This window comes from Pimephales promelas, chromosome 11 (genome assembly GCF_988280905.1).
Source record: "Pimephales promelas chromosome 11, fPimPro1.hap1.1, whole genome shotgun sequence".
Lineage (NCBI taxonomy): Eukaryota > Metazoa > Chordata > Actinopteri > Cypriniformes > Leuciscidae > Pimephales > Pimephales promelas.
Window position 1 is genome coordinate 5,464,682 of NC_142779.1, and position 13,550 is coordinate 5,478,231.

Genomic DNA, 13,550 nt, shown 5'->3' on the forward strand with positions numbered 1-13,550 from the left:
TGACAGACAGGCAAAGTGTAAGGGATGGTCTTCAGACAGAAAGTGGTTAATGTGTGCACTGGGTGGAGACAGGGTTATGGATTTCAGTTTTATCAGATTTTTGTGGAGTGTGTTCAGTACCCTTGACACACACGCAAACGCAGAGCCAATGTAATTTCCCTTTGATGATTGGAGGCGAGTCTATTGTGTGGAATAAAGGCATTTAGTGAATAAATGCATGAGAATTGTGAACATCTGTCTCTTTTCCCCCTGCACACAACCTACTTGCTGAATTAAAACAACCATTTAAAAGAAAAAAAAAATGAATTATTAGAGACAAGGAGTTTTGTAATGTGTCCAAAATGATGCAGAACAGATAGACTAGATTTGCATTTCCATTGCTTGTCATGCAGACTGTTTTCTGTCTGGTGTGCATGAGAATCACTGATATTAACATAATATAACATAATTGTGGGAGATTTTAAAAAAAAAATTCACAAGTTTAACTCGATTTTCTGTGTAATATTTGAACTCTTTGGTTCTGATTGAGGGTGGTCAGAGCTGAAACAAAACTACCATAAGCCTGTGTGTCATGGAAAACAGCACTTCTTCACACAAAACATTAAATTAGCGTTGAACAGAACTAGTTCACAGCTGGCTGAACGCTGTAAATCATCACTGACAGGGATCTAGTTATGTTGTCATGAGGTTTTGAGCACTGTACATGTACTACATGTTGATCCATTCTTGCATTTTTTGATGATGTAATTGTTAATGCACCTGCAACGATATTCTCCGGTATGTTGACGATATAAGACGGGAGGCTGAACTCGGGTGGGTTGTCGTTCTCGTCCTGCAGAGGGGAAGGAGGGAGGAAATCAGCGTTTTAGGTATCTGAAAAGTCTTTAAATATGAACTCATTAATTTTCCACAGGGAAAAAAAAAATGCTTTGGTTGTAATTAAATATATTGATGGAGTGCTGTTATAGGGTTTAATGGAAACTCACAGGCTGTGGCAATGGGAAATTGTTCAATATCAGACACATACACTGTTTTACCACTTCAATTCAGCTCAACGCACACACACACAGGCATGGATGTGTCAAACCCCTGCTGTTTTTAAGATAAAATGTGTCTAATCAGAATTATAATAAAAGAGCAGAGAAATGTCAGAGAGAAATGATCTGTGGATTAACCGTCCTAGTCAATGAACCTAAGAGGAAACCAATTAATTCAGAACGAACACAGATCACACAACACCCAACTGTGTCTGTTTGTGTGTGAGGAACTTGAATCTGAAATGACAGTTCTGTAATCTTCATTTTCACTAGATTCTAGGATAAAGGTATAGTATTACATTTATAGACATGACAAGTAGTTTGTTCAGGCATGGATTTGTAGGGATTTACAAACCTGCGCACATATATTCAAACGCACATAACTATACAATCAATTGTTAATGCGCATGTGAACGCCATCAGCGTTTATCACAGGTTCGCGTTTAAAGTCTGTTTAGAGACATACATATACATTTTTACCTTACAGTTAATGTTAATCCGGCCTCTAGTTCATAAACGCCAGAGGAGAACTGGGCCCTGACTGAGCCTGTTCTCCAAGGTTTTTTTTCTCTCCACTGGGTACCCTGATGGAGTTTTAGGACACTATTGGGTCACCTGGTGGAGTTTTAGGACACCATTGGGTCTCCTGATGGAGTTTTGGGACACCTGATGGAGTTTTAGGACACCATTGGGTCACCTGATGGAGTTTTAGGACACCATTGGGTCACCTGATGGAGTTTTAGGACACCATTGGGTCACCTGATGGAGTTTTAGGACACCATTGGGTCACTTGATGGAGTTTTAGGACACCATTGGGTCACTTGATGGAGTTTTAGGACACCATTGGGTCACCTGATGGAGTTTTAGGACACCATTGGGTCACCTGATGGAGTTTTAGGACACCATTGGGTCACCTGATGGAGTTTTAGGACACCATTGGGTCACCTGATGGAGTTTTAGGACACCATTGGGTCACCTGATGGAGTTTTAGGACACCATTGGGTCACCTGATGGAGTTTTAGGACACCATTGGGTCACCTGATGGAGTTTTAGGACACCATTGGGTCACCTGATGGAGTTTTAGGACACCATTGGGTCACCTGATTGAGTTTTAGGACACCTTTAGGTCACTTGATGGAGTTTTAGGACACCATTGGGTCACTTGATGGAGTTTTAGGACACCATTGGGTCACCTGATGGAATTTTAGGACACCATTGGGTCACCTGATGGAGTTTTAGGACACCATTGGGTCACCTGATGGAGTTTTAGGACACCATTGGGTCACCTGATGGAGTTTTAGGACACCATTGCTCAGTTGAATTAGCTTCAATTGATTAACCAATCATTAATACCCTTAATCAGCTCTACAAAACATGGATGTTTTTCCACTAAGAAACGAACATTGTTATTATGTTTTGATTGATACTGTGAAGCTGCTTTGAAGCAATCTATATTGTGAAAAGCGCTATATAAATATACTTGACTTGACTGTTCATTTCATTAAGTGTCATTTGCTTAATTATGAAATTTTTAATGCAAATATGACATTATTTGAGATGTCTTTGTCTTTATGACAACTTGACATAAACCAATACATTATAACCTGTCAGTGTCTTGGTAATGACCATTTGACATTACTAAGACAACACAACCTGTCATAAATATGTCATAAACATGATAAATCATAATCAAACTTAAGAAAGCACCTAGCTTTATTGGTTAACATTACATTAAACTGTCAGGTGGTTGGTTTTGACATAGGCGGTCATGAAGCCATTATAACATTTTAATGACAAATTCAATGTATACCACTGTAGTTGAGGTCACAAAAAATAATAATAATAATAGGTCATTAATCTGCTATGTCATGTTTATGACAGGTTGTGTTGTCTTAGTAATGTCACTTACAGGCATTGGTTTATGTCAAGTTGTCATAACAAAGACATCTCAAACAATGTCATTTTTGCATTAAAAATGTCATAATTAAACATACATAAACCCTCCTTCATACTCATGACATGTGTCATGTCATGATTATGAAGGTGTCATGTCAGTCTTATGCACACCCCTTCAAGTAAGCGTTACCGGCAGGGGTAGTACTCACAAACAGCTCTATGGTGATGGGAACAGTGCTGTTGAGGGACGGGTTCCCTCCGTCTCTGGCCATCAGAGTCAGAAAGATCAATCCAGCGGGGACCTGCTCATAATCCAGAGGACGATTCACCGTGATGACTAAACACACAAACAAACAAAAAGGGAAAACCAAATACATCAGCACATGCTTACAAGTCACGCAGCTATAATCCGTTTATGAAACACCAGAGGTCATAAAGGCTTCTCTAAAGGCATTTTCACGCTTTAAGGTGTTAAACACAAATCCGATTCCCCGCTAATGCACAGAGCGATGGCGAGAGCCTAATGTAACCCGTCAACAGCCCGAACAAGCAGGGAAATCGTATTATTGGGTGACTTTGATTTGAACACAGACCTGCATAGCCCTCCACCACAGTGATGCTGAAATATGATCTGAATTGAGAAGCGTAGATGATGGAGTAGGTCAGGATGTTATTGGGAGGAGAGTCCTCGTCCGTCGCCTGAGAACAACACAAAGAGAGACGCAGATATCCGTTATGTACTCACTATAATGACGAACAAGTTTCCCAAACACTCATACCGCCCCATTTGGGAAAAGCACACTCTTAGAAGAAAAGGTTCTATATAGAACCTTAAAAGGTTCTATCAGCGCTACATATTTGGAACCCCTAAAAGGTTCTATACACTCCTAAAAAAAGGGTTCCTCTGGGTTCTATATAGAACCAGTTTGGAGTTCCATATATGAAGCGGGGGATGGAACCATTTCTGGTTCTAAATAGAACCATTTCTTCTAAGAGTGCAGGAAGTGTCGTCCCCAGACTTATGCCACTGGCCACAGAATCTGACATGCGGCACTCAATGTCTCGTGACAAAGCAGTTTTGTTATTGTTAACTTAAACTAAAAAATACATATTTATAATTTTAATGAATAAGGTGATATAAAATGTTATTTTGTGAAATATTTTGTGAAAATGGCCAGACGGAAGGAACTGCAACAATCGGCGTATTGTTAAAATGACTAAATCTGGTCCATCGGTTTTGAATATGTGCTGGATGATGAAAATAACCTGAATGTGGGACCACATCAAAACAGCTTCTAAAGGTTTTGGAAAGATCTACAAAGTTGCAGGCACTTTGAAAATGCACCAATATTGGGAATCCTGCAGGACAAAATGTCAGATCAAATATTTTGTTTTCAACACGATAATGATTCCACACACACACACCGGAAATGCAACTAAGTTGCATGCAATGAAAGTGATAATGCTCAGTATTTTGAAGTCTTTAAGTGTGTCCTCATTTCCCCTGACCTCAAAGCCATTGAAAAGCTTTGGGAAATTATAAACCTGCATTGTGAGAAGTCACACAGGTCTTAATGAAGCTTATCTTTGGGAAGAACTGAAAGAGGATTGGAAATACGTTAAGCACGACATGCAAAGTTTAGTGAGTCAAAGCCCAGGAGAATGGCTGCTGTAATCAAAAACAAGGGAGAACCAACTAAGTATTAAGAACTGATTACATTGTAGTCAATGTATGCTTTTTTCCTGTGAGTTTTAGCATAATACAATAAAAACCCATTTAATTATATGCTTGAGTTTGCCTTTCTTGCCAAATAATTTTATCATTTTATACCAAGTTTAGTATATTATTCTTCCCAATATAAGATATTCCTCATATTTTGATAGTTTAATAGTCATTAAAAGTAAACATTGTGTAAATACCCCCCTTCCAGGCATCACTTTTGGCCACTACTGTATTGAAGATGTTAATAACAATGTAGAGTCTAGCATGCATGCATAAACACACCGCCACCTGCTGGTCAGATAAGTGCAACATCTGCCGTTAAACTGTCAATAACAGCTCAGATTAGAGCCGACAGCTGGAATTAGCAACACACTGAGAGAATTAAACACTAATAGAGACATACTGAACACTAGCAGACTGACAATTACACATCAGAACAAATCTTTCTGATACAACTCTTCCCATCTACTCAGGTACATAGTAGCCTATTCACTTTTCATCATCACTAGTTTGTTTTACTCTGAAAAACATCAGTCACGAAATGGAAATGTGTTGTGAACAGCGTCTCCTCTTTCTACACTCTAAAAAACGTTGGGTTGTTTTGTGTACCCAATAGCTGGGTAAAAAATATTGGGTCGTTCTGTTGGGTTATTCAGAACATTTATTGGGTTGTTTCTATAATAACCAGCACGTTGGGTTAAAGTTCAAATTTCAACGGTTGCACCGCAGCTGACAGAAGATAGGCTACACGGGTGAGTTATTACACTATAGCCATACTGTAAACGGTTGTTTTTTTTTCGTTGTACGTCTTGCAAAGTATTATTTGCGCTTTTTCCTAAATCTTCAGCCAATTATGTCCATGTGTGTATCTCCTGTTGACTGTTTTTTGTCGCTATAAAGCAGCCAGCCAATTTCGGTTGTGCTTCCTAACTTTCTATGTTCTCTCCAATACTTTTTGGTAAAGTTATATTTTCAGATATTAACCGACGCGTTCGGCTTTAAGACCCAGTTGAAGCCCGGTCCATCCATCCAATTTCCAAATATTAACCGACGCGCTCGGCTTCAAGACCCAGCTGTTAATCCATCCAGTGTCGCAGTCACTGACAGGAAGAAGGTAAGTTAACGTAATGCTGTGTTATAAGTGCCTACATTATAGCGCAAATGTTTACTTGGGCTATCCGAGCGACAGTGTGAATTTAAATTACTATAAAGTGTTAAACTAGGGTAACCATACGTCCTCTTTTTCCCGGACATGTCATCTTTTTGGACCTAAAATAAACGAGTCTGGCCGCGAGTCGCGACGCCATTCATTGTGTGTGTGTGTGTGTGTGTGTGTATTTTTTTTTTTTTTTTTTTTGTAGTTATTATTTTAAATGGCACCATTTAATTGGTCGGTCGGTCATGTAGGCCTGCTTAACGCAAAATATTGGTCGAGCTGCAGCACGTCTTGTCAACAGCTGGTAACAAACATTCATGGCTCCTGAACTGCGTTAAAAAAGAGTCCAAATGTAAATCTAAATTCATGAACGTATTTGTGATGTTCGGCAGCTGTAGTGCCCTCGTGAGCCTCTGGAGGGCACTCTCTTCCCGTGCTATGTTTCCCCATGGACTCTTTATGTTTTATTATGTTCAGCTATTTGTCATTACCTGTGATTGAGTTCCTTATTTAAGCCTGAGTTTTGCCTGTGTCCTCTGCGAAGTTTTGTTACACTGCAAGTGTACATCTCTGAGCAATTTTTCTCCGTTTGAGTATTCAGTGTTTCCCTCAAATTCCCTGGACGTTTGCCTGCCTTCTGGACTGTTTCTGAAACTGTGCTGCGTGCCTCGACCATAGCCTGTTTTTCACCACGATTTACTGGATTGCCCCTTGTTTAACTGCTTGCCTGGGTTTATGTCTGCTTGTGTTTTAAGTTATAATAAAGTTCTGCTTATGGATCCGACCGTCTCTGTCCGAACGTACAGATTTACAGAGAAAATTCCTGTGTTGCCTTTTAAAAGCTAAACTATTGTTTTATTTGGTTATTGTTCTATTGTTGTGGCCCAAAAGTTGAATGAATATTAAAGTTCAATAATATAGTTGCATGATTACGAATACATTTATAAAATTGTGTTTTAATGCAAAGTCATTTACCACAAAACATGGCCATTGCAGGAGCTTATATTGTAAAATTACAGCTCCTGTGATTTTACAGTGAATATATAGTAGATTAGTGACAGGCTTTATTTTTGTTAATTCACTTTATATTAACTAATTCATATTTTTTTTACACAGGATGCTATGGATTCATATAAGGGAAACACTTCAGAAGTGGAACATTGAAACATTAATCGACAGATTTGCAGGTGAGAGATAATATAGCAAGTTTGAAAAAGGAAACCCAGTCTCAGTTGCTTCTCTCTTCACAATTAAAGAATGGCATCACTAATATAGTGAAACCTTTTTAATTTGACTTCATGAAAAGTAGAACTTAGGCCTATTCTAATCTATTGTTCTTTCTGTTTTATGTAAAGACACTCTTGGATCCTGCAAGCCTTCCTCCATTGCCATTCAAAAAGGGCTACAAGATGGTTCGGCCCTCTTACCAGGAGGCAAAACAACCATTTGTTGATTTACAGCTTGTAGGTACATCATTTATGGGTTATATTGGGTAAAACATTTTTCGATAATATTGAATCCATGTGTGCATATTTACCATTTAAAAATTCTATTTAAAGGTTGGAACAAACAATATTTGGAGGAGGAGGAGCAATGGAGGCAATTCCCTCATGTCCTGCAGCTTGGAGATAAATTCAACTGCTCACAAGCCTTCGTCATTGTGGGAGGAGCGGCACGAGAGCAAGACAGCCTTTTACAAGCTGTGGATACATGCTTTAAAATATTTTATGCTTTAGACATAGACTATCCAAAGCCTCTGTTTGGCAGTTTCTACAACACACAATAAATTCTGTGCCATTCTGTCCATCAACTTACTGTCGCTTACTCAGGCAGTTTATAATTGGATAAGCTTTGGTTTGTTTTGTGTATTTGTTTTCCATGTTTCTAGAACTTAAAACATATATGTAAATAAATTCATTTTAGCATTAATACTCTGTGCCTGAGGTGTTCCCTCAACACTGTCGCCTTACGAGGCAGTTTATAATTGCATTACTATTATGTATTTATTTGTTTATTTATTGAAAGAATTTCTTACCTTAAGGAAGTAAATTAAAGTAATTGCAAACAATAACTCAAGCAATAACTGAAAAAATGTTACAATAAAAAAAAAACAATAAATGAAAATGTTTACAACAATTTGTGAATGCAATGTCTAATTGAATGTAAATAAAGCATTGTTAATATACTTAAGTTGTGAGTTATTTATTTATATGTCAATAATAGTACCGGTAATTATAATAATATAGGTTGATTAAATCATTTTTGCCAAATAACCCAACAGATTTGTTATTTGTAACCCAATTTATTGGGTGAAACTAGTTACCTAATTTATTGGGTTAAAATAACCCAACAATAGGTCGGTGCCATATCAACCCACCATTGGGTTATCTGTTGGGTCGTTTTTAACCCAACTTTTTTAAGTGAGTAGTTTCTCTTCCTGCTGTTTTTTTTTTAAGCTCCACATGTCTTTATGTTTCTCACCCGGGCCCGGACGACCTGCTGTGGAGCCTGTTCGTTCTCCATGAGCGAACCTGTATATGCCTCCTTCTGGAAGATTGGCGCATTGTCGTTTACATCCATCACGTTAATGCGGAGACGTCCCGTAGTCTCCTCCCCTCCTCCATCCCGAGCCAGTATCGTTAGAGTGAAGCGCCTCATGAGCTCATAATCCAGCCGGTCTCGCAGAGTCACCCAACCCGTCTCCACATCCATTGAGAACCTGGGGTTAATGAGTCACAGTTGCTAATTAATTAACCAGCAATTGAGAACTATGTTCAGAATAGCATAAGGCGTTCTACTCATATTCTCTAGCAGTATAGAGTAAGTATAGGCTATTTTTGTAAGTGTTATTTTAGTATTATTTACAATATATATACTATGATAGGATTTATTTATAATTTTTAATTAGCTTTAATTGTTATATTTTCAACTTTCATATTAACTGAAATTTTAGTACTTTTGCCATTTTCTTTTTTGGTAAATATTTCTATTTAGCTTTAATTCACTTTTATTTCAGTTTTAGTATTTTTAAAACCTCAATTTAAACTAATTTCAGTCAGATGCCAAGGCAACACTTATATATATATATATATATAAGTTTTTTAAGTTCACATTTTTTTAATCTAATATTTACAGTATATTTTTTTATTTCAGCTTTTTTTTCAATTAATGTAAATACTTTTTAATAGATTTAGATAACAGCACAGCATGCAAATTATCTTTAACTCCAATTACATTTGCAGTATAATGTGCAAAAAAAAACAGTATTTTGAAAACTCTCCCACAATGCAGTGCACTTTTGTTGAATTAATGCCATTGTAAATACATTTTAAAATCTGTTACTTGACTTACATAAATAAATCATTTTGAATTCAATAAAATTATAACAATTACATTTTTTTATTTATAGATACAATTCTTTTTTTTTTTTTTGGTAAAATAGGCTATAAAAATGCAAAATAACCATTTTATTTCCTAAATTTGCCGTTAAGTCTATGTTTTAATGTGATAATGATTTGAAATGTATATGTGTATGTTTTAAAGACAATGATATGCAGTATGCTAGTATTCCACTCCAAAAACAGCCAAGAAAGAAATCAGTCTATAGGAAAGGCAAATCTACAGAGATGTGGATTAAATGAATCAGAGGAAATGAATGAATTAAACAAGACGCTGTGTAAGTGTGAAAGGTCACAGTATGTTAATGAATGATAATCTCACTGGTCTGGCTCATCGCTGAAGTAATACCGAACCACTCCAAACGTGCCAATGTCATTATCCGTGGCCTGCAGAGACACACACAAACAGAGAGCAGTGAACATCAATAAGACACATACTCTAGGTCGTTTTGTATGTGAATGTGTGTGTTTGTGTTGAGTGTGTTTTAATACTGAGATGATGGTGTCAGCATCCCCTGTCCTACCCTACAAAGTACACTGTTCTGCACGATTAACGCTGACACACACACACACTTCAGTAAGGAACATAAGGGGAAGAAATCTCCTCACACCAGATGGGCTGGCATGAACCGGCCGCCCTGTCCTCTACCTTACAACACAACCACCTTTATAAAAGAGCAAAGCTTTAAAGTAAAAGAAAGTAAAGATGAGTGACAACACATAAGTGGTCTCATTGACATGTTGACCTACACCTCTGCTCTCACTCAGTGTTATTCTTGCTGCCGTTTAAAACCCCAGTGATCTGCCTTTCTGTTTGTTTGATTTGAAGCGCTACATACTATAGTATGCATGCTATAATTAGTGCTCCTCGCAATAAGTGCATGGACAGGAGTACAATAAAATACAATAGAAACACTAATATTATTACAATTTTGAATATATTGTAGCCCTCAAACCGTATTCACATAGCCCTTAATCCTATACTGTAAATTGTGGACAAATGTGGGCACAGAGGACTCAGGTGTGATCCTAATTTTTATTTATTATAAATGTTATATCACTGTCTTCGATAAAGTTTTGTATATCCATTAATGGTGTTTTTTCTTATTTTTGGGGGTATTTTTGAATTTATTTACTTCAAAAAGTACCATATTCTATGTAATTTATGCTTATTTTTATGTTTTATTTTTTTATTTTTCTACAGGCGGTGTGTGTTCAGGAGGCAAACTTAGGAAAAGTAGCCATGTCTTGTACCGCTCAAGGGAAGTATTTTTTAAAAATAAATCAAACTATTTTGCCCACATTTGTCCAGAATACGGTAAAAAATATATCCTGTGAATTTTCAGCATCATTACTCCAGTCTTCAGTGTCATGATCCTTCAGAAATCATTCTAATATGATGATTTGGTGCTCAGAAAACATTTCTGATTATTATCAATTTTGCAAACAGTTGTGCTGCCCAAAAATTGTGTGGAAAGCAAGATTTCCAGAAGTTTGTATAATATTTTAAAATGTCTTTAATTGTACTGTTTGGGTCAATTTAATGTGGCCTTGATTTACTAAATAAACAGAATTACAAACAATAAAAGTACAAATTGTTGAGTGCATAATCAAAACACTCCTGAAAATGGGATAAAGTGTTTCCAGAAACCACAGTGACAGATGGTGAATTTGGCATCTAGTCAACATCACAAAAAAACGCCCCAAAATGACAATGTATTTGATAATAAATGCAGCACAGGAATATTTACGGAAATCCCAGTGAAGTAGATACAGCGTACTGGAAATGTGTGTGTGCATGAAGAAATAAAGTTCTTCAGTGCTGAAGGCAAACAGATTCAAACCTGGCTTGTATTTTTATGCAAATGAATACAAAGGGGTAAAAAAAACACGTTCCCTCAGAAACAACAGTGCAGCTGCGCATGTGTGCGAAATAAAACAGAATATGACAAGTGACGCTTTTCAAACACAAACACACACACACACGCCATGTGTAACATCTGTTAGATCCTGATATAAAGAGAACTTGTTCTCTTTTTTGGAACTGATCATCCATTAAAGCAGATGTGGAGGTGTCTATTAGCAGCACATTTGTTATCGGAGCTCGATTTTGGTGAGCTGAATCTGATCTGTAGACGTTTCCGCAGCCATTTGCTGTAATTATACACACACACGGTCGCATTCTCAATAGCCAGACGTCTCGTCCAATTTGCAGTTGATCCTGCCAAAAACCAGCCACTTAGATGGGAAGAGACCATCTGATGACATTTAAAGTAACCAACCATAGTTAGTTTCCTTACGTGACATTTACACGTTTAAATCAATGAGGCCAGATTATACAAACACCATTAGTGGAAAATAAGTGTAATACCCAGCCATCTAAATATAAAAATATGTTATGAGGATTGCTAGTAAAGTTTTTTGTTGTTGTTCTTCGCCTTGGGGTAAAGAGAAGTTAGAAATATGTGAGCAGCAGGACACCATTAGCGAATATCCTGACGTCACCCATGATGCTGAGAGCGGCGTTTCGATGAATATGTAAATATGTGCTGTGCACTTTCCTCTCAATAACAACATACACACACTACTAAAATGACAGCGGTGGGAAAACAGTTTAGAAAGCATTTGATCAAAGCAATGTGGATGTTTGCACTCCAGAATAGTCACGTCACATTTATTTGAATAGAACTTTATACAGTAGATTGTTTAAATGTTTAAAAACAGGCAGCTAACAGCATTAAACATGAAAAAATAATGTGAGTGTCTCTTCGATAAGAATGACAACGCCATTTTCTACTATAAAGAGCTTACGGTTTTACTCGCGGATGTCCGACTTGAACGGACTGAACAGAAGAAAGAATCCGGAATGGACATCCACGTCAAAGAAGGCGGAGCCTCAGAGCCACACCTACCTATTATGTAATCGCCACGATTTTGAAATTACGTTACACCAGTTCGTTCTTCGATTTCGCTCTAAGTCTTAACAGAAACTTTCAAAATCTTTATTTTATATGAGCTTTGCAAACTTCCAACTGGTTCTTCCTATAAAACGATCATTGTAGGAGCCCGAGCACTTTGCAAGAGACGCACAACATTCAACCCGAAAATAGTCATATAACCATTGCAATAACTCTGAAGCCATTCAGTTAAGGTAAAAAAACAACAACAACTGCATAGCTGCTTTAAAAAAACAATTTTCTGTAGAAATAAATGAATTTATTTAATAGATACATTTATAAAAGTACTATATATATATTTTAAAATCTGTTTATGAGTGCCAAAAAAACGTTTGAACTGACTCCCAAATGATGTTTTACATATATATTTTACGTTTTATTATTGAAATTAAATGACCAGATGCAGCTCGCTGAATTAAGCATGTAATATCGCAAGGTTATGTGATAACATAGGCTTCCTACAGTTTAAAAAGTCATTAAGAAAAAAAAATAGTATGAACCCCCAAAAATTGTGTATAGCCAGATTTAGATTTAGCATGGTAGAAATTGACCAATCCGCATCCAGAACAAGAACTATTTGATCAAGGATTAGCTTGGTCATTATTTGGTCATTTCTGTTTAATTTTCCATCTGCGTTTCAATAATAATCTAAAATAAATGCATTTTTTAATGCGGGGTTCATCAAAAAAAACAACAACAAAAAAAACAACGTATAGCCTTAAGTCTGGTCTTCAGCTCTTATATAGTGTTTTCTGCAACATTCTTGCAGGAGTCTGCCTGCAGAGTATTTGGTGTTTGTCACATTTCCAAAAATCATTTTTGATGTGTGTGAATCCTAGAGCTCATGCCTATATTGTGATGGACTCTGTTCCTGATTCAATTACTTTTGACTGATTCTCATTGAAATGGAATTTCAAATCCGATGTTCTTTAACAGGTATGCTTATTTTTTGTGTGTACGCTGTGTGGTAAGCGTATTATGATGTAAGAGATTGTTGTTTAATTTCTCTCTCTCTCGTGAGCTCTCTCTGATGGATCACGGCTGGGCGCTGGTAATGTGGTTTCAGTTGACTGGCGCTGCTGCTGGTGTACAGGGTCATGGAGTTGTGTGAGTGTGTGCTGCTGTCAGTGCCACTATTACAATCCATGATTCAAACGTGCCCTGATGATGACCTCACCCTCTGTGTGTGTGTGTGTGTGTGGATTTCGACCACCACTCGCCTGGTGCCACGCTAGAATGTATCCAGCCAACCGGCCAAAAGAGTTTGTTAAAAAAAATACTGCCAGTTTCACTGTGACATGAACCGCAACTTTCTCTTCTTAATAACCAATTAAATAACCAAATAATAAATCTGTTAATAGATTCAGCCAATGACTGTGAAGA

At 37.2% G+C, this 13,550-nt stretch overlaps 1 protein-coding gene across 1 annotated transcript in view; it reads right to left on the minus strand.

Moving 5' to 3' along the window:
• The window catches only part of cdh23 (cadherin related 23), a 247,724-nt gene that overhangs the window by 69,634 nt on the left and 164,540 nt on the right, over positions 1 to 13,550 (minus strand). The window contains exons 14-18 of the mRNA XM_089116802.1: positions 9,533 to 9,597; positions 8,294 to 8,531; positions 3,527 to 3,632; positions 3,143 to 3,270; positions 760 to 832 (exon numbers count right to left, since the gene is read on the minus strand). Coding sequence (XP_088972928.1) covers positions 760 to 832; positions 3,143 to 3,270; positions 3,527 to 3,632; positions 8,294 to 8,531; positions 9,533 to 9,597 — 610 coding nt within the window. The remainder of the gene's footprint in view (positions 1 to 759; positions 833 to 3,142; positions 3,271 to 3,526; positions 3,633 to 8,293; positions 8,532 to 9,532; positions 9,598 to 13,550) is intronic.